The sequence below is a fragment of the Schistocerca piceifrons genome, unplaced genomic scaffold (genome assembly GCF_021461385.2).
Source record: "Schistocerca piceifrons isolate TAMUIC-IGC-003096 unplaced genomic scaffold, iqSchPice1.1 HiC_scaffold_839, whole genome shotgun sequence".
NCBI classification, from domain to species: Eukaryota; Metazoa; Arthropoda; class Insecta; order Orthoptera; family Acrididae; genus Schistocerca; species Schistocerca piceifrons.
In genome coordinates, this window is record NW_025729101.1 from 470,600 (window position 1) to 496,843 (window position 26,244).

At 45.6% G+C, this 26,244-nt stretch overlaps 1 protein-coding gene across 2 annotated transcripts in view; it reads left to right on the forward strand.

Annotated features, from left to right (window-relative positions):
• The window catches only part of LOC124770919 (60 kDa lysophospholipase-like), a 43,557-nt gene extending 26,214 nt beyond the window's left edge, over positions 1-17,343 (forward strand). The window contains exons 2-3 of one of the 2 annotated variants that reach the window (XM_047249235.1): positions 4,350-4,890; positions 16,769-17,343. In XM_047249235.1, the coding sequence (XP_047105191.1) occupies positions 4,367-4,890; positions 16,769-17,249 (1,005 nt within the window). In that variant the 5' untranslated portion in view covers positions 4,350-4,366 and the 3' untranslated portion in view covers positions 17,250-17,343. Of the gene's footprint in view, positions 1-4,277; positions 4,891-16,768 lie in introns of those variants that run through there. The other variant, XM_047249236.1, reaches the window with a different exon arrangement.
• Positions 17,344-26,244: the final 8,901 nt, after the last annotated feature.

Consider the following 26,244-nt stretch of genomic DNA (forward strand, 5'->3'; position numbering starts at 1 on the left):
CGCGAATCCCACCACCGCCACGGGCGACGTCTGCCAGTTACCGCCCGAGAACAGTCCGCCAATGACCAGACAAGGGACAGAAGCCCACTCAGAAGGGCAGGTCTGACCCACGTGGTTACAGATCATCGCCCAGGGCTGGCCTAGACAGGGAACATCGTTTAGTCAAGTCTTAGAATTGAGCAGACAATTATCGTAAATTACATTTGAAGTTTACCTACAATTATTTTCTCTTAGCCATTGAGGGACTTTTATTGTGTTTTATTACAAGCAGTGTTGCAGATTTAATCACTCAACAAGTCACAAACGTAATTAAACGTTTTTAACTCATTTGTGTGACTTTGTTACTACACTACTTGCCATTAAAATTGCTACACCAAGAAGAAATGCAGATGATAGACAGGTATTCATTGGACAAATATATTATACTAGAACTGACATGTGATTACATTTTCGCGCAATTTGGGTGCATAGATCCTGAGAAATCACTACCCAGAACAACCACTTCTGGCCGTAATAACGGCCTTGATACGCCTGGGCATTGAGTCAAACAGAGCTCGAATGGCGTGTACAGGTACAGCTGCCCGTGCAGCTTCAACACGATACCACAGTTCATCAAGAGTAGTGACTGGCGTATTGTGACGAGCCAGTTGCTCGGCGAACTACCTCTGTATCCAGAAAGGCCCGTACAGGATATGAAAGATGCGGTCGTGCATTATCCTGCTGAAATGTAGGGTTTCGCAGGGATCGAATGGAGGTAGAGCCACGCGTCGTAACACATCTCAAATGTAGCGTCCACTGTTCAAAGTGTCGTCAATGTGAACAAGAGGTGAGCGAGACGTGTAACCAGTGGCACCCTATACCATGACGCCGAATGATACGCCAGTATGGCGATGATGAATACACGCTTCCAATGTGCGTTGACCTCGATGTCGCCAAACACGGATGCGAACATCACGATGCTGTAAATAGAACCTGGATTCATCCGAAAAAATGACGTTTTGCCATTAATGCACCCAGGTTCGTCGTCGAGTATACCATCGCAGGCGCTCCTGTCTGTGATGCAGCTTCAAGGGTAACCGCAGCCACAGTCTGCGAGCTGATAGTCCATGCTGCTGCAAACGTCGTCGAACTGTTCGTGCAGATGTTTGCTGTCTTACAAACGTCCCCATCTGTTGATTGAGGGATCGAGACGTGGCTGCACGACCGTTATAGCCATGTGCACAAGATTCCTGTCATCTCGACTGCTAGTGATACGAGGCCGTCGGGATCCAGCACGGCGTTCCGTATTACCCTCCTGAACCCACCGATTCCATATTCTGCTAACAGTCATTGGATCTCGACCAACGCAAGCAGCAATGTCGCGACACGATAAACCGTAATCGCGATAGGCTACAATCCGATCTTTATCAAAGTCGGAAACGTGATGGTACGCATTTCTCCTCCTTACACGAGGCATCACAACGACGTTTCACCAGGCAACGCCGGTCAACTGCTGTTTGTGTATGAGAAATCGGCTGGAAACTTTCCTCATGTGAGCACGTTGTAGATGTCGCCACCGGCGTCAACCTTGTGTGAATGTTCTGAAAAGGTAATCATTTCCATATCACAGCATCTTCTTCCTGTCGGTTAAATTTCGCTTCTGTACCACGTCATCTTCGTGTTGTAGCAATTTTAATGGCCAGTAGTGTAATTTGTTGGAGATTTGCAGAACCTTCGTTCTCTTGTCCTCTTACCTGACCCTGGGGTATAGCTGCGTAACAGCGGCAGGGAGGAATTGTCTTACCAGTGTTCTGCACCATGGGCTGTTCCGTGAGCCCACGAGCTCGGCCTGCCGTAACAGCGGTGGCAGCTGGGCCTCCACAGCAATAGCGACGAGGCCTTCACTGAACTGGCGACGGGGGTCTACAAACAGAAGCGTAAATAAATGCTAGATTGTCACAATCGACGATGGTATGCTTTAAGGTTCTCGGCGCCACAATTGATTACTGTATGATGCAATCCAAAACTTACTCAGAATGCCACAAAATACGTTTTTCTGTCAGTATAAATATCACATACTGATGTCCGATCTAACTTTTCTATATAGTGAGTGAATTGGAATATCTAAGAAATCTGCTAGCACCTGGTGGCATTGACGCAAACTTGTATGGTAAAGGCTAGCTGTGCATGCCATGAACTGTGCACATTGTTTATCGACTCTGTATGTATTTGGAGCAAAAGCTCCTTAAAACGGGCCCAACCGATGGTGTGCTCGCGACCCTGATGCCAGATTTTACCAACACAGCACAATAGATTCAGTGCGACGTATTTCAGATTACCAAAGATTACATTTAACAGCATTCGAAGAAAACTAACCAATAAATCCGCTAGGTGTCAAAAGTTAGGGTGTTAACGTGTAGGCCTACTTTTACTCTTGCGCAACAGCTGATAATGTGTTGTTCAACATCTGTAGCTGTCTGTAGCTGTACACCTGTGGCATCTGCCTAAAACAGAAGCATAACACAGTGTTGTAACTTACTTGGTAACGGGTTACATTTGCCAACTGTTTGTTGCTTGTCACAGGTCTACGTGCGCCTGAGGGTACTGCATAAGGGCAAAGCCCTGTTCACTGACGACTTGTTTCAGAACTATATACTTTTATGGATATGGTATCTGTTCTTTCGGACAGACACCATTGATGACCTGCAGCCACCTAGAACGAAATTAGAATCATATTCCAGAATGAGATTTTCACTCTGCAGCGGAGTGTGCGCTGATATGAAACTTCCTGTCAGATTAAAATTGTGTGCCGGACCGAGACTCGAACTCGGGACCTTTGTCTTTTTAGAACCATATTCTATCGGACATGTCCGAAAGAACAGACACCATATCCATATAAATATATAGTTGTGGCAAATACTGTCCATGACCTTCTTCTTCTGTGCGGATGCACACATATTCCCCGAACTCTTACGGGACTTGGTAAAAATGTCTTCCACGAGTAATGAGCGTGTTGGGGTGGGTCGCTACGTACGTAGTGTGGAAATACAAGGTGAGAATGTGGGTCTCGCGGGAGGCGTGGGCGAGATGGTCCCTGCAGTCGCTCTATCCTGTGTGCCCTCGGTGGCTCAGATGGATCACACACCGTCTGACTTGTGCCGCGACCAGCGAGTGCTGGCTACTGACGCAGCGCATGCTGGCATTGCTCTTGCGGCGATTGCCGGAGTCTGTCTCCCCGGTTGATACACTGCGCCCCGACGGCGTACACTTTCCATCAACCAGGACGAACGCCGTTAGATGGCTAAAAGGCGTGGCCCTTTACTACATGTTTTGCGAAGCTCCCAAAGGCCCACTCGACTTTTGATCCCTATTGATGACGACATGTGCAGCTTTCAGCCGCCACCCGAAGTACAGAACCCGTTTCGCAAATTATTTAGGTTCATTATTTGCGGATCCTCCTGCTCACTGGGGCGTTCCGGGTATGAGACGCTGAAAATGAAGAAGAATCCTGGAGCATATTGATCCTCTACAGACGGATTACGGGGGAACCCCTCCCAATAGACGAGAAGACGACTCGGACGCTCAACTACGGCGGTTGTAGGATCCTTTTTGTAATGAAACCAAAATAAATCCATAAATACAAAAAAATTAAAAATGTTACAAAAAAATTTAAAAAAAAGAAAAATTAAAAAAATAAATAAATAAAACAACGTAGACCAACCCACTACATCCTCTTCCTGGTGATGGTTAGGCTTCGGGTGTTGACCCCTGCCCTACCCGTCATCTTGCTCTTGCAGCGGTTTGTCTCAGCTATCTTGTCCACCCAAAATATTTCTGGAACAATAACAGCTATTGGAAAACGACTTTCACCGGTATCAATGTAGGGCTGGGGCCCATGAATGTACATATTTGGAAGCATTCTAAAACGAAAGCACATGTGTTTTTAACACAAACTTATGTTTTTTTAAATGGACCTCCTATATTTTTTCTTCAGCAATCCATAGCATGACAAAGCACATACACAATGGCGTTGATTGCATCGCAATATTCCCATTACATCTCGAGATATTAAGACGCGAAGTTGACGCTTGAAACACCCGACATGCGCTGCTAGCGCACGTGCTGAGGCTCAGGCGTGAACCCCACGCTGCCCGTAATCGCGATGTGATTGACAAGTAAGTGTCCTTCTTGATAAGTATGGAGGTGTGATTACACATATCAATCACAAAAAAAGGATGGATAGAGCATGTGCCATGTAAGCAGGAGATCCCAAGTTCGAGTCCCGGTCGGGGCACACATTTTCACCTGTCCCCGTCGATATATATCAACGCCCGTCGGCAGCTGACAGTATTAATACGATTCTAATTTAGTTTCAGAACTGTCCACAATGGCAGCTGCCAAAGAGATGCAGGAGGCTGCGGCCGCAGGCAGGGGGGACAGTGAGCAGGTGGCGCCGGTGGCGGGCGACGCGCGCCTCCAGGCAGGCGGGAGCCCCGTGTTGGCCTCCACGTTCCGGCACGACAGACTGGAGGCCAGCGGCGGAGAGGTCACGGTCCCCGGCGTGGAGGGTCCGGCACTCCAGGAGCTGCCGGTCTACGTGTATTCCTTCCAGGCCCCCCGGCTGTCCAGTATGGCCGCCCTACTGGCAGCTGCGGACACCGACTGTGTCCCGGGGCTGAAGGGAGACTGTGAGCGGGAGCTGGCCGCTCAGCTGACAGTGGAGAACGCGGCAGCCACAGCGGTGCTGGCAGTCGGTCACTCGTGTCTCAGCCTCGCGGAGGCCGCTGTCGCCTTCATAAAGGCCGACTTGCAGGTGTTAGCCACACAGGGCTGGGCCGATGCAGTCCTCAACCACCCCGATGAAGTGGCCGAAGTGAGTCGGCTGCTCGGTGAGCCGTCGGCAGAATACAGGTAAGCACGGCGTAACATCAAACTTCCTGGCAGATTAAAACTGTGTGCCGGACCGAGACTCGAACCCGGGAACTATGCCTTTCATGGGCAAGTGCTCTACCGACTGAGCTACCCGAGCACGACTCACACCCGGTCCTCACAGCTTTACTTCTGCCAGTACCTCGTCTCCTACCTTCCAAACTTTACAGAGGCTCTCCTCCGAACCTTGCAGAACTAGCACTCCTGAAAGAAAGGATCTCATTCCGGGAACATCCCCAGGCTGTGGCTAAACCACATCTCTGCAATATCCTTTCTTCCAGGAGTGCTAGTTCTGCAAGGTTCGCAGGAGAGCCTCTGTAAAGTTTGGAAGGTAGGAGACGAGGTACTGGCAGAAGTAAAGCTGTGAGGACCGGGTGTGAGTCGTGGTTGGGTAGCTCAGTCGGTAGAGCACTTGCCCGCGAAAGGCAAAGGACCCGAGTTCGACTCTCGGTCCGGCACACAGTTTTAATCTGCCAGGAAGTTTCATATCAGCGTACAATCCACTGCAGAGTGAAAATCTCATTCTGACAGCATAGTATGCTCACCTGTTTTTCCCACTCCTATATTTGTGTGTGTGTATTGTTGAGGAAACTTATGTGTGTGTGTGTGTTTTATTGTACCTACAACCCCGGACTGACAGCCTAAATGTCCCACTGCACTCAAAGCCACTTCACTTGCACGAAACTGAAGAGAATGCTGTGTTTCTGAAAACGGATCTTATTCATAAGCAAATAAATAAGCAAACCAATAGTTCCACGCTAAGTAGACATTATCAGTGCGAACTGTTCAAGAAAAAAAACGTAACTGTATAAAAAAAAGTAATGTCGACCTGTATAACACTGCAACCTGAAACACACGAAAATTTCTCCACTGACGTACGGCTTTGGTAAAATAAAGAAACTGACAGAACCTACATTGCGCAAAGGAAACGAAACAATCACATATTATGAATCTCACTTGCCAAATGAAGTACTGGCAGAAACAGCAACACAGCAAGACTCAGCAACAACTGAAAAAATCCTGCTTAAAACTAACTATAGTTGGTGCAGGGAAATTGGGTTGATAATCTTGACAGAGTGAGCCAATGATACACATGACTTAACAATGAAATGAATACCCCTAGCTCCATACAGGCGTTGATATGTCAACGGGTACAGAAATTAGGATGGAACCTGTCAAAGAAACCAGTTATAAACTCTAATATGAAAATTCACTTACTAACTTCCATGGTACCGTAAATTAAGTCAGAAGATCAATCAATAGAATAATTATCAACAACTAGACTGTGACGATGGGGAAGTGGACCAACAACACAAGCCTAGAAAAATAAAAATAAACCTTTTATCTCATCAAATAATACCTTGTTCTTCGTTTCAAAACATTTTTTATGTCCGTATGCTATCCAGCCTTTGTTCTGAGTCATCATTCCTCCTCGTAATAAATCTCCGGTTCACACAGGTCCAAAAGTGTGTCCATGCATTACATTCAATAACGCCATCAAAAAATAGCCACCTTGCACCATTCTCCAAGGTAATTAGAAGAAACCGTAATTTTACGTAAGAAAATAAGACTGAAAATTAGATTTACTAGAACAACTTCAAATTTATGAACATCCTGTTAGAGAGACGGTAACATTTTGAACTATTTGTTGCAATACTCCCTTGCTGGCTTTAAAATACCGCTCGCGGACACGTAAGACGTGTTTACCGATCTCCACTAACATCGGCGAATGTGCGCCGTTTTCTTCAAAATATTTTTTTCTCTATTGTTGAGCTACTGACATTTCGTATCGCTGGGTTTCGTTTTTCATGGCTTTCTCATCACATGTTCCTACAGTTGGCATTCCGAAAAGAAAAACTGAATTAGTAGAGTTAAGCAGAAGATTCTCATTTTTTTATGTTGTACCTTTATCCATTTTATTCTTTCCTCCACTTTCCGAAACAGAAGCAATTTTTTATAATAGAATTCTTATCTTCTACACATGACATTTACGTGCAGTCCCACTCTGCTGCATACATGTTTCACAGATAATTTTGTATTTAATGCATACCTCTAAGAGTATTGCTTATCACTAATCTTCTATAAGAGATTGTCATTTTGCTTTAATGTAAAATTACGTTAATTGCTACCAGCAAGACGCAGTATATACCGCCTGCTGTATACCAATTTTTCCCTATTGCTTAAGCTTCCATAGTGTTAAGCGTAAGTTTCTCTTTTAAGTGACGTTGTCTTTGCTCCTTACCCATGTATTTGTAACAGTGGTGCTTTATAAATAGAACTCTCTTCTGCACGCTGAATTTACATACAGTACTACTGTCAGCAAATGTGTTAGAGATTTTATGCGTAATGTATATCTGTAAATTTATCGCTTGTTAGTAGCCTGGTAGTGGAAATTTTCATTCTTACTGTGGTGTCACCGCCAGACACCACACTTCCTAGGTGGTAGCTTTAAATCGGCCGCGGCTCATTAGTACATGTCGGACCCGCGTGTCGCCACTGCCAGTGATCGCAGACCGAGCGCAACCACACAGCACGTCTCGAGAGACGTACTAGCACTCGCCCCAGTTGTACGGACGACTTGCTATTGACTACACTGACCAAGCCTTTCTCATTTGCAGAGAATATACACTCCTGGAAATGGAAAAAAGAACACATTGACACTGGTGTGTCAGACCCACCATACTTGCTCCGGACACTGCGAGAGGGCTGTACAAGCAATGATCACACGCACGGCACAGCGGACACACCAGGAACCGCGGTGTTGGCCGTCGAATGGCGCTAGCTGCGCAGCATTTGTGCACCGCCGCCGTCAGTGTCAGCCAGTTTGCCGTGGCATACGGAGCTCCATCGCAGTCTTTAACACTGGTAGCATGCCGCGACAGCGTGGACGTGAACCGTATGTGCAGTTGACGGACTTTGAGCGAGGGCGTATAGTGGGCATGCGGAGGGCCGGGTGGACGTACCGCCGAATTGCTCAACACGTGGGGCGTGAGGTCTCCACAGTACATCGATGTTGTCGCCAGTGGTCGGCGGGAGGTGCACGTGCCCGTCGACCTGGGACCAGACCGCAGCGACGCACGGATGCACGCCAAGACCGTACGATCCTACGCAGTGCCGTAGGGGACCGCACCGCCACTTCCCAGCAAATTAGGGACCCTGTTGCTCCCGGGGTATCGGCGAGGACCATTCGCAACCGTCTCCATGAAGCTGGGCTACGGTCCCGCACACCGTTAGGCCGTCTTCCGCTCACGCCCCAACATCGTGCAGCCCGCCTCCAGTGGTGTCGCGACAGGCGTGAATGGAGGGACGAATGGAGACGTGTCGTCTTCAGCGATGAGAGTCGCTTCTGCCTTGGTGCCAATGATGGTCGTATGCGTGTTTGGCGCCGTGCAGGTGAGCGCCACAATCAGGACTGCATACGACCGAGGCACACAGGGCCAACACTCGGCATCACGGTGTGGGGAGCGATCTCCTACACTGGCCGTACACCACTGGTGATCGTCGAGGGGACACTGAATAGTGCACGGTACATCCAAACCGTTATCGAACCCATCGTTCTACCATTCCTAGACCGGCAAGGGAACTTGCTGTTCCAACAGGACAATGCACGTCCGCATGTACCCCGTGCCACCCAACGTGCTCTAGAAGGTGTAAGTCAACTACCCTGGCCAGCAAGATCTCCGGATCTGTCCCCCATTGAGCATGTTTGGGACTGGATGAAGCGTCGTCTCACGCGGTCTGCACGTCCAGCACGAACGCTGGTCCAACTGAGGCGCCAGGTGGAAATGGCATGGCAAGCCGTTCCACAGGACTACATCCAGCATCTCTACGATCGTCTCCATGGGAGAATAGCAGCCTGCATTGCTGCGATTGGTGGATATACACTGTACTAGTGCCGACATTGTGCATGCTCTGTTGCCTGTGTCTATGTGCCTGTGGTTCTGTCAGTGTGATCATGTGATGTATCTGACCCCAGGAATGTGTCAATAAAGTTTCCCCTTCCTGGGACAATGAATTCACGGTGTTCTTATTTCAATTTCCAGGAGTGTAGTTAGAATAGCCTTCAGCTAAGTCAATGGCTACGACCAAGCAAGGCGCCATAGCAATTGATAGTTATCGTATGAAGCATGTCTCATCAAGAACGATGTATACAAATGATGGATTAAAGTTAAGTATTCCAGAAGCTACGTACTTTTCTTTATAGCATTCATTACGTATCCTGTTTCAGACCCCACGCCATCCTACGTGAGCTTATAGCGTGCATTTCGGTTACCCGTCACTGTGGACTGGCTGTCTTGTCAGTCCACAACACTTACTTTAATGTAAAATGCTGTTACTGAACGCAATCCAAGCGTACTTCTTACGCACATGTATTTAGCACCCTCCGCATCCCATATTTTCGTCGTCGATTGAGCCTGTACTTGTGAACAGTTGACCTTTCTCTGACATGCTGAATACTTAGGTTACCAAATATTTTATCCTTTGGACTCACGTTATAATTTTATATAGACAAGAGCCTTTACCAATGGGCGAATACATTTGTGCATTTATTCTGACATACGCTGAATTTATTCTGGCTGCTGTCCCTAAGCCATGGTATGTGATGTTTCTCGTTTTCACATCAATTATGTATTAGGCAGTAGCCGCTCAGCTTCAGCTAATGCAATTTACCACCCTGTGGTGCAACTATTGAGTACACTTACCTTTCAAATATTTCGCGATTATTGATATTTTGTTAGATACGTAAAAATAGTTTGTAACCGTTTGTATACGTTTATAGGACCGACTTATTCTGAAGAAGATTTTTTAGAAATATCGTAACCTGGACCAAGGGCGAAATAAACCTATGGTTTGAAACTCGATGGCTGATTTTTTTTCCCACCTCTTCTATTCTTAATGATGTACATCAGATTCTTGTTGTTACTGATGACATAAGATCATTCTCTGCCCAATACTTCACACGCTTTTGGTGCCTTCTTCACACCCTGCCCTCCCAAACTTTAATTGATTTACTTTTAAAACGCTACAGATGCGTAAAATTTCAATAATAATAATAATAAAATATTTAACTGTTCCAGTATAGGCACAATTTCACATCATACATTAATACTATGCTTTTTTGTTGTACGCTTAACATCAATTCCTCTTAGAATTCAGCATTCACGCCGCCTGTATGCGCATTAATAGGAAGCTCATAAAACGGCTTACACTCCACAGTATCATAAATTGCAAACATTCTTCATCACACACACACACACACACACACACACACACACACACACAAACCACCACCACCACCATTATGTCGTAGGGATGGTAGAAGATCGAAAAAGTAAATGTAATTGGCAGCAATAGATTTAGTCGTGCTCAGTGAAGTGAAAGACGAATAACGGAATATTTGAACAGGATGAGAGAGTTGTATCATGAAAGGTTAGGTATGAATAGGAAGATAGGGCAAACAGTGAGTTATTGTGAACAGTCCAGTGATTTGTCATCACAATCTCCAAACCGATGTCAACAATAATGCAGCATCACGTGTGGAAAGTTTAGTGACAGGACGAGTATATGACAGCAATGAACAGCTAACTTCGTATATAAAAAGCGATGAATATATAATAATCACGCGGTATTGGAATGCTGCAGTAAGGGAAAGTTTGAACACAGAGTAACGAAGCAATATGGGGTCGCTGGAATGAGAGAGGAGCAAGCGTGCTAGAATTCCGCGTTATATTTCCGCTAGTAACAAGAAATGCACTGCGCAGGAATAAAATCAGAAGCCTTTTCCACCTCGCCATCTCAAGGTGTGGATCACCCCGGTCGCACTGGCGTAGTTTGGCGTAGCAATCAGTCTCATTCCAGATTCTCCACCCACTGTAGATGATGTTTCTGGCTGTTTCAGCAAGAAATTTAGACTTTCGAATTCCCCTCCTGAATTTCTGGGACGGTGAGTGTTCAGTCTCTTTACTGTAGCGTGTGATTTGTACCCACCGTCCATAGTTATTTGTCGCATGTATTAGAATCTCTATCTTGTTGTTGTTCTCGTTAACATCTCCCTGTCGTACCATTCCATTGCAATCTCTCTCTCCCTATTGTGTTTATCCCTCATTCCATTGAAATCTCCGTCTTTCCCTGTTGTTTTTACCCTCCACAGCTCCCTGAAGTACCATACAATTCCAATCTGTCTTCCCCTGTTTATTATCCTTTACAGCTTTCTGTAGTACAGTGCAAGTTATTCGCTGATGTCTTCGCACAAGTCCTATCACCCTATTCCTTTTTCATGTCACTGTTTTACACATATTGCTGTTCTCAGCTATTCTGCAGAGAACTTACAGTTCCTCTCTTACGAATTCACCTAATTTTCAAAGTCCTTCTATAGCACCCCATTTTGAATGCAATCATTCTCACAATCCGTGATGCATTTTAATACAATACTGTGTTCCAAACATACATTCTCAGATATTTCTTCCCCAAATTAAGACTTATGTTCGGTACTAGAGGCCTTGTTTTTCGATGAATGCCCTATTTTCCTGTGCTACATTACTTTTTGTAACAACATTGCTTCGTCTCTTACGTCTGTTTGCTTCCAGTTAGTAGAAGGCCCTCAATTCGTCTACTTTGTGGCCCCTAATTTTAATGTTAAATTTGCCATCAATGTTATTTCTCCTACCGCCAATACTTCACTCTTCCCTTCGTTTATAAATCCTAATCCTGTGCGAATCGTAACAGCGGAAACCTTTCACTTAGTATTTTAATTCCATTCCTGGAACTTTCTTCTGTTCCACCATCGATCATTGATGTTCACTTTAAACAACTGGGAAGAACCACTGCATCCCTGTCTTGCGCTTTTTTAATCACAGTACTTCTTTCTTACGTTCTTATTTTTCCCTGTTGACTATCGTGCATACAATTTTGTATATTACCTGACTTTCCCTATATCTTATAATTAGGTTTTTTTGAGAATTTCGTATGTGTTTCACCATTTTACATTGTCAAAGGCTTTTTAAATGTAGACAGATAAAATGAAGGTTCCTTGCTTTTTAACTCTTGCCTCCATTATCAAATGCAATGTCGTATCTACCTCTCTGGGCGTTTTACCTTTATAAACCCAAACGCGTTATCCTCTACTAGACATTTAGCTTTCTTGTCCATTCTTCTGTATATTGTTGTCAGTAATTCCTATAAATGAGCTGTTTAGCTCATTGTGCCAAACATGTCGCACATAGTGGTCCTTGCTCGCTTCTGGAGCGTCTGGATGATATTTTTCTGAAAGTTATGTTTCCAATCCGTCTTCCATTTCTCCGTCCATCATGTCATCCAATAGTTTCTCCCTCTTATAGAGGTGTCCAATGTACTACTTCCATCCATCCTTTCTCTTCTCTGCGTGTACTAATGGAATTCCTTTCTAATTATTAATTTGTTGAAACCTTCACTTCTAATTTCACAAAAGGGTGTTTCGAGTTTGCTTTGTGCTGAAGCTGCCCTTTCTACTTATTTTTCGGTTTCATCTAATTTTTTCTTCATCAATTTTGCTTCATTTATCGTGACCTAGGGTTATACCACTGTTGTCTTATCTTTTCGTGAATATTGTTATATTTTCTTCTTTTGTCAATCAATTTCAGCGTACTTCACATTCGCCAGCATTTCTTCAGTTCCTTTCCTTGTACCTGCCATCTTCTGTGATTTCTGCTTTTAGAGATGTCCACCCTTGTTCGACTGAATTTCTAGTTTCGGTATTCGTTGTCGCATTATTTTAAGTTTCATTGAACTTCCGATTCGCGTTTTACTCCTCACTACCGCAGAGTCCCATTCATTTGCAAACTGAATCCTCTTGACGGTTTCGTTAAGCTTCAGTTCACTCATTATCACAATAAAAATGTCATCAGAGTTTACATCTCCCCCCACATATTCCTCGCAATTCAGTATCTGATTTCAGAATCTGTCTGGCCATGATGTAATCCAACAGGTATTCTCCTCCGTCTCCAGGCCTTTGCCAAGTATACCTCCAACTCTACGAACAGCCCAAAACACTGAGGCACTGAACAGCTCATATGGATGTCCCAGTGTAGAGAATGTAGACTTCCGGTACCTGCACCATCCTGAAAATCTGTTGGAATGGAGCAGTGGGGGGAGGGGGGGGTTCTCGCACGCCGACTGATGTGGCGAGAATGAGCTGCTAACTTTAATTAGTAGTTAGTAATTAGCATAGTAGGTTCCAGAAAATTCACTTCAGTGATGAGAAAAAAATGGTTCAAATGGCTCTGAGCACTATGGGACTTAAGTTCTAAGGTCATCAGTCCTCTAGTACTTAGAACTACTTAAACCTAACTAACCTAAGGACACCACACACATCCATGCCCGAGGCAGGATTCGAACCTGCGACTGCAGCGGCCGCGCGGTTCCAGACTGTAGCGCCTAGAACCGCTCGGCCACCCTTGCCGGCTCATTGATGAGAGTATGTGGTAAGATATCATCATTAAATTTCACTGATCATTACCATTCCTGTTACTGTCCAATATCATTATGACACACAAAAAGAAAATGGCGTAAGGCATCGTTGACCGGGAGGCCCCCTCCAGGGAATTTCGGACGCCAAGTGTAAGTCTTATTTCATTCGACGCCACATTGGGCGACTTGCACACCGGTGATGAGGATGAAATGATAACACAACAGCCACTCCACGGGCGGAGAAAATCTCCAACCTGGCCAAGAATCGAACCCGGGCCCACTTAAATGGGAGGTAAGCACAGTACCACCCAGCTAAGCAGGCAGGCTGACACACGGAAATCTCTGTATCTATGAATATAATATGAATGAGTCACAGACGTGGTAGTAGGACTGTGTAGGGGGGTATGAATTGTAATAACATAGGCTCAGTTGTGGGTCAAGTGGGTGGTAGACTTAGATTTATTGGTAGAATACTGGGGTAATGAAATCAGTCTACAAAGGAGATTTCTTGCAATCACTTGTGCAGCCCATCCTACAATATGGCTCAAGTATGCAGGACACATACTAATACGGCTAACGGGAGGTGTTGAATGTATACAGAGCACAGTAGCATGAAAGGTCACAGGTCTGTTTCATCTATGGGGAAGTGTGAAACTAAATTGGCGGACTCCTGAGGATAATTTGTGTCTATCCTGAGGAAGCCTACTTCCAGAGGTTACAGATCCGGCTTTAAACTATAATACTCAGAATATACTCCAGTCTCCTATGTACCACTGCAGTAGGGATCTTGAATAAAAGATTAATCACCACACACACACACGCACAGACACACACACACACACACACACACACACACACACACACACACACACACACACACACACACACACGCTTAAAAATGACTTCTCAAACTCCAAACGTAAACGAAATGGGAAAAACCATAAGTGGTACACTGGGATGTACCCTCTGCCACGCGCTCCACACTGATTTGCAAGGTATACATGTAGATGTAGCTGAAGCATACCAAAGCTTCTGATTCCACATGTTAGGGACTGATTCACTCACAGTTCTATGCTGTTTCAACTAGACTTTCACACAGGTCTGCTTTCTGTGGTCTACAATGAAATACCATCATAGTTAGCAGGCCCAGATCTAGGGGGAAAGGGTGGGCAAGCCAGAGAATCTGCCCCAGGCGGCAATTTCATAGGGCGCCAAATTCATAATTTTGAAGAAAAGAAAGCCTTGCTTCACAAACCACCTGGCAGCCAGCTCATGTCGGTCTATCGATTATTTGTATGATTTTAAAACATATCGCTGTTGGTTTTCGAACACATTCTAAGTTGATTTCTGAACGAATAATGATTTTTGAATGAAAACTGTCCCACATACAAAAGGGGACGGTGCTACACGAGATGAGCCGAATAAACCCGAACGGTTAAATGCCAGTCGCGGGTTATGTGGGTGACTGCCTTACGAATGATCAGCTTTGTTGTAATTACTTGCGAAATTCATAAATTCAGACTACCAGAGTGGAGATGAACGACTAATGGGAATTACAGGTGAGAAAGGTTACGTATTAATCCTCAGTGTTTCCAAGAAAATGAAATTTTGGAATAAAATTTTTACCAGGTCGCTACACTACTAAGGGCCGCTTGAACAGTCCTCGGTTAGCGTCCGCTTAAGTTCTGTTCTCGAAATAGCGCGGAAAACACGTTGTACGAACACGTAATAACACCTAACTGGAGAATAAACGTAGGATAACTGAACTGGTGATTCTAGCAGGATTGGTGAAGTTCACCGGAGAATACGTTTTGATGGTGGTAGCAATAGTTATCGAATTACTGACAAGATTGTTTGTGAGAACGAGAAAGGGGAAGAAATGGGGACATCACACACATTATATGGAAGAATATAACGATTCAAAATTAATGTAAAAATTCCGTATAACTAGTTTTCGATCTCATGCTTGAGAAACAGGAGCGTTTGGACGAAATGTGAAACTGTTTCCTAACTTAAAACTTTTTGCCTGTAGTACTCCTATTAGGCATTTAGTATTTTGGAACAATGTCTTGAAAGGAGGATATAAGACGAACATCAACAAAACCAAAACTATTGTAATGGAATATAGTTGAATCAAATCAGGTCATGTTGAGGAACTAGATTAGGAGATGACACTAAAAGTAGTAGATGAGTTTTGCTATTTGGGGAGCAAAATGATGGTCGAAGTACAGAGGATGTAAAATGTAGGCTGGCAATGGCAAGGAAAGCTTTTTTGAAAAAGAGAAATTTGTTAACATTGAGTATAGATTTAAGTGCCAGGAAGTGTTTTCTGAAAGTATTTGTATGGAGTGTAGCCATGATGGAAGTGAAACATGGACGATAAATAGTTTGGAAAGGAAGAGAATAGAAGCTTTCGAAATGCAGTGTTACAGAAAAGTGCTGAAGATTAGATGGGTAGATCACATAACTAATGAGGAAGTATTAAATAGAATTGGGAGAAGAGGAATTTGTGGCACAGCTCGACCAGAAGAAGGGATCTGTTAGAAGGACACCTTCTGAGGTATCAAGGAATCACCCATTTAGTATCGGAGGGCAGTGTGGAGGGTAAAAATGGTAGGAGACAGAGAGATGAATACACTAAGTAGATTTGGATGTGCGTGTGTGCGTTTGTTTGTTTTCGTGTGTGCGTTTGTCTGTTTTTGTGTGTGCGTTTGTTTGTTTTCGTGTGTGCGTTTGTTTGTTTTCGTGTGTGCGTTTGTTTGTTTTCGTGTGTGCGTTTCTTTGTTTTCGTGTGTGTGTGTGTCTGTTTGTTTGTGTGTGTTTGTTTTCGTGTGTGTGTGTGTGTGTGTTTGTTTGTTTGTTGGTGTTTTTCCTAATGTTTCGGCAAATTCATGTTTTGTGTGAAGGAGAAACTTTTTCTATGGCTATGGGGAGGCTATGTTACGAAATTTGGCAATAACTGGACTGAAATCTTTTGGCTCCTTCTAAGGAAAATGTTTAAATACATGGAGAGGTGATTTGTTTGGCGTGTTACCGACAATAGTTTTAGGAGGATTGCTGCACACACAGATAACTAGTATCTGTAGTATGAAGCATCTGTTTAAGTAGAGGTCAACGACTGGTTAGCAATAGCGCTTTAAGGTCGAATAAACTGACTTCCAGATAACAAGGAGAAGCACAGTTTCTTGAGAGACTGAATAAGGGAATTTTTAATGGAAAAGGGATGAAGACTTTGATCGTAGGATAGAACAGAATCTCTGTACCTTAATATAAACGGTGTTGGACACTCTTTTCTACTATCTAAGGTGATTATATCTGCATTCAGGGCTGTTCGAGTTTTTTGTGTGTGATGGGTTTCTTCATTAGGTGAGTGTGTTTTTGTAGTAAACTCTGGGAATATTTCTGTTTGTTGCAGACGCCTTCCCGGAAAGGAGTGTGGCAGGAGGCTGATCGAGGCATCTAAGGAGGGGGCGGTGGAGGAGCTGAGGGCGCTTCTGGCGGCAGGTGCGAATGTGGAGGCGAGGGACGAGGACATGTGGACTGCCCTGCACTGGGCGGCAGTGAGGGGACACGAGGATGTGGTGAGGTGTCTGGTGGAGGGTGGGGCGGACGTCGAAACCAGAGACAGCAGGGGGAACACACCCATGCACTGGGCTGCATACCGCGGCCACGCGGCTGTGGTGCGGCTACTGGCCGCCTCCTCTGGTGACCCCAACGCCATGGACGTTTACCGGCGGACGCCGTTGCACTATGCAGCGAGGCAGGGCCACGCAGAGGTGGCGGCTGTGTTGCTCGATGTGGGGGCCGACAGAGGGGCCTGGGATGATCACGGACACATACCTCTGGACCTAGCCATGCAGAACAGAGAGCAGCAGCTTGCAGATATGCTATCATGAAGCATGCAATCCAAAAAATTCTTTTGCTATAACATTTAAACACATCTCTACATTTATTTTGTATAATTTTTCAATAAAGATTGTAAAAAATTAATTCTCCAGTCACTCATTTACATCCACATCTAAGTAGTACATGAAAGTACTCTATTAGCACCGTGTGGGAACTGAGGTTCTGGAAAACGAATTGAAAATACAAGACACTACCTCTGTTCATAAGAAAAAAACTCAAATGCATTTCTAGGCTAAGCTTTGCAGACGTCAACAAGTACTGAAAAATAAATACTTCACTGCAAATGAAGATAACTACTGCATGGTATCTGGTAACTGAAAAGTACAGCCTGTTTCAAAAAGGGCTTTACAACTTTAAAAACTCATATAAATTTATTGAAAGAAGATGCAGAGCAGAGTTTAGTGTTACTTTGTAGGAGAACACATTAAGTTTTCTTAACCTTAAACTAACATCCCTTTGGAAGTCAATTTCTTCCCAAACTAGCTGTAGCATTGCAGGTGTAACTTGATCAGTGGCGGCCTAAATTTTTGCTCTAAGTCCAGGTAGAGAAGCCAGCACAGGTAGTACAAACACGATAACCTTCATGAATCCCCATAAAAATGTCGAGTGGTATGAGGTCTGGGGGATGTGGTGGGCCATGCATTTGGGGAATCGCGACCAATCCATTGACTTGGAAAGCGGTCACTGAGAAAATCCCGGACATCAGCCAGGTAGTGGGGTGTTGCACCATCTTGTAGGCTTACTAGGAGGATCTTTTGCGTACATGAAAGGGAAATAATGGTCGAGGAAATAACGCTCGCCGACTTCGATTATTCAAACCAAAACACACAGCTAGCACTCTCTGGTCCAACGAAGGCAGCCATCTTTAACGCAACTGCCTCTACTGCTCCGTACAGTGCGATTCGGCACTAGCGAGCTACGAGAGACAAAACTTGATGTATTTTCCTACCAATTGACACTACAATCACCTCTGTAGGTACTATGAATTAATATGAATTTTCAAAGTTGTAGAGACATTTCTGAAACAGCATGTATATCAGGCTGGCTTATATCCTGCTACAATATGTGATCAAAAGTATCCGGACACCTGGCTGAAAATGACTTACAAGTTCGTGGCGCCCTACATCGGTAATACTGGACTTCAGTATGGTGTTGTCCCACCTTTAGCCTTGACGACAGCTTCCATTCTCGCAGGCATACTTCAATCAGCTGCTGGAAGGTTTCTTGGGGAATCGCAGCCCATTCTTCGCGGAGTGCTGCACAGAGTAGAGGTATCGATGTCGGTCGGTGAGGCCTGGCATGAAGTCGACGTTCCAAAACATCCTGAAGGTGTTCTGTAGGATTCAGGTCAGGACTCTGTGCTGGCCAGACCATAGATTATGCCAGGCCGTGCATTATGAACGGGTGCTTGATCGTGTTGAAAGATGCGATCTCCATCCCCAAATTGATCTTCAACAGTGGGAAGCAAGAAAGTGCTTAAAACATCAATGGGTCTGTACTGTGAATAGTGCCACACAAAACAACAAGGGGTGCAAGTCCCCTCCATGAAAAATACCATCACATCATAACACCACCGACTCCGAATTTTACTGTTGGCACTACACACCCACACCCTGCCACCGGATCGCCACATTGTGTACCGGGATTCGTCACGCCACACAACGTTTTTACACTGTTCAGTCGTCCAGTTTTTACGCTCCTTACACCAAGTGAGGCGTCGTTTGGCATTTACCGGCGTGATGGGTGGTTTATGACCAACCGCTCGACCATAAAATCCAAGATTTCTCACCTCATGCCTAACTGTCATAGTACTTGCAGTGGATCCTGATGCTGTTTGTAATTCCTGTGTGATGGTCTGGGTAGATGTCTGCCTATTACACATTACGACCCTCCTCAACTGTCGGCGGTCCCTGTCAGTCAACAGACGAGGTCGACCTGTACACATTTGTGCTGTACATGTCCCTTCACGTTTCCACTTCACTATCACATAGGAAACAGTGGATCTAGAGATGTTCATGATTGTGGGAATGTCGCGTACAGACGTATGACACAATTGACACCCAGTCACCTGACGACGTTCGAAGACCGTGAGTTCCTCCCCCATTCTGCTCTCTTACGATTTCTAATGACTACTGAGGTCCCTGATATGGAGTACCTGGCAGTAGGTGGCAGCACAATGTACTTAATATGAAAAACATCTGTTTTTGGTGGTGTCCGGATACTTTTGATCATTTTGTGTACGTGAAACCACTGATAATCGCACCACACCCAGATTAATGAGGAATGATCTCTAGGGATAGAATTTTCCACACTGATTTCAGACTGCAATTACTTGTACATCCGCAGCAAACGTGGTGCAGTACTTCTTGTCTTTTATTATAATCTGACATTAGTAGTAATATTCACAATGCATTATGTGCTTATCATCTGGAATCGGGTTATCAGTTGACATTCCAATTGAGTGGTTCCCAGAGAGCTGTAATGCTGCTAATATGAAATGTGCTGGCAGGTAGCGTGTATCTTATCTCTGATACTGCAGGATGCGACAGCAAATTGTCACTTTACATTTCACCTTCTATTGATCTTCAGTGATTTCTCTCATCCTGGCCTCTTTTCAGCAGAGCACCTGCAGGGACTGCCACAGTAGCCACCATTCAGGAGCTCTGCTGGACAGCACCACAGCCAATAGTGCCCCCTGTGTCCCAGCCTGCACAATGCAGAAGTACAGCATGAGGAACTGTACAACTGATATTGGAATGCTGTGCGGTCGTGTAGGCAGTTAGGTTGGTTGGTTGATTTGAGGGAGGAGACCAAACAGCTTTGTCATCAGTCCCATCGGATTACGGAAGGATGGGGAAGGAAGTCAGCCATGCCCTTTCGAAGGAACCATCCTGGGATTTGCTTGAAACGATTTAGGCAAATCACGGAAAACCTAAATCAGGATGGCTGGACGCGGATTTGAACCATCGTCCTCCCAAATGTGAGTCCAATATGCTAACCATTGCGCCACCTCACTCGTTTAGGTCACAAAATGGAACATTTCACACGAGATATATATCATTTCCAATGCAAAATATGAGCAGAGAGACTACAATATAAATCTGTCCGAAATCCAGAAAATTTGACTGTAGAATTTACAGATCATTCTACATCCTTTCCTTTTTGGCGATGCCAAACATCCACCTCGATTACAGAAACACAGCTGAAACAATAGCCAGACACGGAAATAAATAATAAAATTGGGAATGAACGAAGGCACATGCAAAAAAGTTCTGCCCTTGTCGCATTGTCTTAATGAAGTTACAGCTGCCACAGTAATAATAACTGTAGATGTGCTTGAAGGAGAACATGTTGCCAACTTTGAACACCAGACAGCAATACAGATTTCACAATGTCACAAACAGAACTTGATAGGTACCAGACAGAATAGTACTAATAAGGTGGGAAGTCGTCAAACTACAGGTAATAAAATTACATTAACTTGAGCACATAAATCAAGTAAATAATGGCAATGAATAATGTATACCCTACAAGTGAAATACAGTAAAATATTTAATTCGTTTATCTTTTTATTGGTGGCAATTATACACTTTCGCATGTTTTAAAAGAAAGGTAGTATAAATCTTTTACAGCTATTCCATGTTAATACAACCACCAAAACAATAATTGTGCCGTTTCATACTTCAGTACCTCGATACAGCTGTACGACTAATGTCTGTCATTTAGTCATTTATCAGAGATACATTCAACCTGGAGTATATTTGATTTAAAAGTTACTTTAAACTTCTTTTGCCGCTTTTGCTCAGATGTTGTATGTGCAATTTACTTGAATTGCCAGTGCCATACACAACTCTTATTTTGGCATGCTTTGATTCACTCAATAAAAGTTCAGAAACCCATCCAAACAGTTCGCAGTACATCGATGCAATGCAATTGTTGCAAAATGTAATGCGCTGTACTGTATGTTAGTTTGTTGCCATGACAAACGTTAAATTAGTTACAGCTCGTCTTGTGTTAAAATATAAAGTGCTTCATATTTCCTCGGATGCAAAAGGGAACTCCTTTGTTCGATGTACAGTACGTTTATGTAAGCCATCCTCCTGGGTTTGGACCAACCTACGTCCAACACGCCTCATAACGTCTACCACCCCAGCTTGGTCCCTGACCCAATGATGTGCTTTCCTGTTCCCCCATTTAACGAGCACCGCAATACTGCGTTGATAAAAGTCAACCTCCTAGTTGCACTGTTCATATACCTTCTATTTTGGACAAGTCGGAAGTTTAGTTTTGTATGTCCCCTGACTTTACAGGTCAGCAACCCAAATCATTTTCAATCTCTTGTTTATTTTCTTTCGCCACTCATCATCTTCAGTTATTATAAATATAACTCAATCGTAGCTGGTTTTGAGCTTCGTCAATTCGTTGTTGTATGTTACTTTAGTCATGTTGTAACTGAATTTCGGGTATACTTTGGAACTTACTATCATACTCTTACCCCGATGATGCAAGTATTTTTCAACTATATGCCGGCAGCATAGTGTAGCCATCTGTTAGGGGCCTGCACGTGCTCAATATTTATTGATAATAGTAGTTTGTCAAACCTGCAATATACTGAAGTGACCTCACATCATCAATAATACTTAGAAAAATCCTCAGTTGACAACCTGTTTTTACAGGCTAAGATGTCAAATACGAGAAAGGAAGTGTGTGTGTTGCAGTTATACACTCCTGGAAATTGAAATAAGAACACCGTGAATTCATTGTCCCAGGAAGGGGAAACTTTATTGACACATTCCTGGGGTTAGATACATCACATGATCACACTGACAGAACCACAGGCACATAGACACAGGCAACAGAGCATGCACAATGTCGGCACTAGTACAGTGTATATCCACCTTTCGCAGCAATGCAGGCTGCTATTCTCCCATGGAGACGATCGTAGAGATGCTGGATGTAGTCCTGTGGAACGGCTTGCCATGCCATTTCCACCTGGCGCCTCAGTTGGACCAGCGTTCGTGCTGGACGTGCAGACTGCGTGAGACGACGCTTCATCCAGTCCCAAACATGCTCAATGGGGGACAGATCGGGAGATCTTGCTGGCCAGGGTAGTTGACTTACACCTTCTAGAGCACGTTGGGTGGCACGGGATACATGCGGACGTGCATTGTCCTGTTGGAACAGCAAGTTCCCTTGCCGGTCTAGGAATGGTAGAACGATGGGTTCGATGACGGTTTGGATGTACCGTGCACTATTCAGTGTCCCCTCGACGATCACCAGTGGTGTACGGCCAGTGTAGGAGATCGCTCCCCACACCATGATGCCGGGTGTTGGCCCTGTGTGCCTCGGTCGTATGCAGTCCTGATTGTGGCGCTCACCTGCACGACGCCAAACACGCATACGACCGTCATAGGCACCAAGGCAGAAGCGACTCTCATCGCTGAAGACGACACGTCTCCATTCGTCCCTCCATTCACGCCTGTCGCGACACCACTGGAGGCGGGCTGCACGATGTTGGGGCGTGAGCGGAAGACGGCCTAACGGTGTGCGGGACCGTAGCCCAGCTTCATGGAGACGGTTGCGAATGGTCCTCGCCGATACCCCAGGAGCAACAGTGTCCCTAATTTGCTGGGAAGTGGCGGTGCGGTCCCCTACGGCACTGCGTAGGATCCTACGGTCTTGGCGTGCATCCGTGCGTCGCTGCGGTCCGGTCCCAGGTCGACGGGCACGTGCACCTTCCGCCGACCTCTGGCGACAACATCGATGTACTGTGGAGACCTCACGTCCGACGTGTTGAGCGATTCGGCGGTACGTCCACCCGGCCTCCCGCATGCCCACTATACGCCCTCACTCAAAGTCCGTCAACTGCACATACGGTTCACGTCCACGCTGTCGCGGCATGCTACCAGTGTTAAAGACTGCGATGGAGCTCCGTATGCCACGGCAAACTGGCTGACACTGACGGCGGCGGTGCACAAATGCTGCGCAGCTAGCGCCATTCGACGGCCAACACCGCGGTTCCTGGTGTGTCCGCTGTGCCGTGCGTGTGATCATTGCTTGTACAGCCCTGTCGCAGTGTCCGGAGCAAGTATGGTGGGTCTGACACACCGGTGTCAATGTGTTCTTTTTTCCATTTCCAGGAGTGTATTAGCTACAGCTCGCAAGCAATGGATGACAGATTAAAAAGACGAAATGGGTGTAAGAATAGTTGAAAAAAGGACTGACTGGCCCCGTGTTAAGTTACAGATAATCAGAACCATGCACCCAGAAGTTTTTTCTCCGTTGAGTACTGCACCGTACCGACACAACAAGTTACTAATGTTGAGACGAGATAAACCAGAGAAGCAACATACGTTAACGAGAGAGTCAGTCTCAGATGACGAGAAATTACGAGTAACAAAGTGATTTCTGGCGACATGTAGGTTATTCGAATGCTCAGAGAGTAGTTCTGTAGTACCAGCAAAGATAATTACTAAAATTTTAGGGAAACTTGTGAAGCAATTATATCTGCCTAGCAAGTATACGTCAAGGCAACAGACATAAAACTTTTTTTTACGTTTATTAATAATTTGGTGAAACTGGTATTCTTTTCGCGGATGTCTTACGAGTCATTTCAGATATATGACGTATTTTTGTAACAGAAAGGGCTTTTTCGAACTGCTATGTAATTCATCAACCTGTACTATACTAAGGTAAGCAGTGACATAGAGAATCAATCATCCAGTGACCATCCTAAAGTGGTTTATACAGTGATTACAATCGCATCAGTCTATTAAAATTGTTCTATGTTAAAATATCACTACAAAAATTGAATTTTAGGTGTGGTATGAACAAAGGCGAATTGAAATCAAACAAAGAAAACTAATGCCAAGTGGTCAATACGTGAAGCTCTGTCAACATCTGAATAGAGAATGTTGTCAAACCGTCAATACTTAACCTTGAAGGAGATATCAAGGTGGTAAGGTAATGACTATGGTTCTCTCTTCTAATCATTAATTAATACACGACCAATGTACAGGTCGAAGACTAGGCAGGAACTGAGGTGCCAGAAGTATACAAAAGAAAGATTCTCTCGAAGACATAATACACGCTGACCGAAGTGGCCGTGCGGTTAAAGGCGCTGCAGTCTGGAACCGCAAGACTGCTACGGTCGCAGGTTCGAATCCTGCCTCGGGCATGGATGTTTGTGATGTCCTTAGGTTAGTTAGGTTTAACTAGTTCTAAGTTCTAGGGGACTGATGACCTCAGCAGTTGAGTCCCATAGTGCTCAGAGCCATTTGAACATAATACACAAATGATGTTCTGGCCTATCAATCCGTGGATTGAAGCCACATAGCTCCCTCCCCCCTGCAGTATGGAGTACGTACCAGGAGGTGAGGAGGGGGGGAGAGGTTGGCGAGATTTTAAGTGGGTTACAGTGAGTTCCTCTGCATCTAACGGCATGGGCTATGTGGGAGGAGAGCGTGGAGCAAATCCTGGAATGCTGATGCTGAAGCGACATCGGCAGTCGTAGTCGTCAGTCGGTGCAGGAGCACTGGTGTGGAAGGGTGTCGTCGGCAAGGAACCTAATGATTACCTTTCCACTTGGCCTAACGTAGGCACGTAGGTTGCCTCACGTACCACTTCGAGAGATTTTGAAACGCTTCGCTACACGTTGTGACACAGCACCTAACGAGTCACACAAATAGTCACACGCAAGCAGCACTAATGCGGTATCACCACTAGCGATGGCAGATAAACCACAAATGTCATTAGGATGAACGTGGGTAGAGAGCTTGTAAGTGGCGCCTGCTAATGGAGAGGTATGCTGAGCCGGTGGGGTGGGGAAAACGTAGCACGGTGAGGGCGGTGTGCTCTGCGGGTAGAGGGGTGAGTGTCAGACGGTGAGGTCTGAGTGGGTGTGGCAGGAACCTGCGGGCTGCAACGGTTTGAAGAGCGGCGCGGTATGCTGTTGCACGAAGATGGAACTGTTATATTAGAGCCCTGGGAGCTAGGGCCTCTGCTATGAGAGCCGGCAGGCGGAAAACCCCGGAATTAATGTGGGCTTGTTGACGGGGCCAGTGTAGGCGTGAGTTTACTCGAATCATGAGCAGAGGAAGAAGGCCGAGGGTGGCCAGAGAGCGTGGTCTCTTCAACGGTGGGTGAGTTAGGGGAAATCTCGATGTGAGCAGGTTTAAGCCTGTTGAGGGAGCCCTTAATTACGATGTCCATTGTGTTACTGGTTCGTTTGACAACTCTGTATGGGCCTGTGTAAGGGGGCTGTAACAGGGCATTTACAGTGTCGTCGCGAAGGAACATAAATTCGCAACTGTCGAGTGCCTTGGGAACATACACTCCTGGAAATGGAAAAAAGAACACATTGACACCGGTGTGTCAGACCCACCATACTTGCTCCGGACACTGCGACAGGGCTGTACAAGCAATGATCACACGCACGGCACAGCGGACACACCAGGAACCGCGGTGTTGGCCGTCGAATGGCGCTAGCTGCGCAGCATTTGTGCACCGCCGCCGTCAGTGTCAGCCAGTTTGCCGTGGCATACGGAGCTCCATCGCAGTCTTTAACACTGGTAGCATGCCGCGACATCGTGGACGTGAAGCGTATGTGCAGTTGACGGACTTTGAGCGAGGGCGTATAGTGGGCATGCGGGAGGCCGGGTGGACGTACCGCCGAATTGCTCAACACGTGGGGCGTGAGGTCTCCACAGTACATCGATGTTGTCGCCAGTGGTCGACGGAAGTTGCACGTGCCCGTCGACCTGGGACCGGACCGCAGCGACGCACGGATGCACGCCAAGACCGTAGGATCCTACGCAGTGCCGTAGGGGACCGCACCGCCACTTCCCAGCAAATTAGGGACACTGTTGCTCCTGGGGTATCGGCGAGGACCATTCGTAACCGTCTCCATGAAGCTGGGCTACGGTCCCGCACACCGTTAGGCCGTCTTCCGCTCACGCCCCAACATCGTGCAGCCCACCTCCAGTG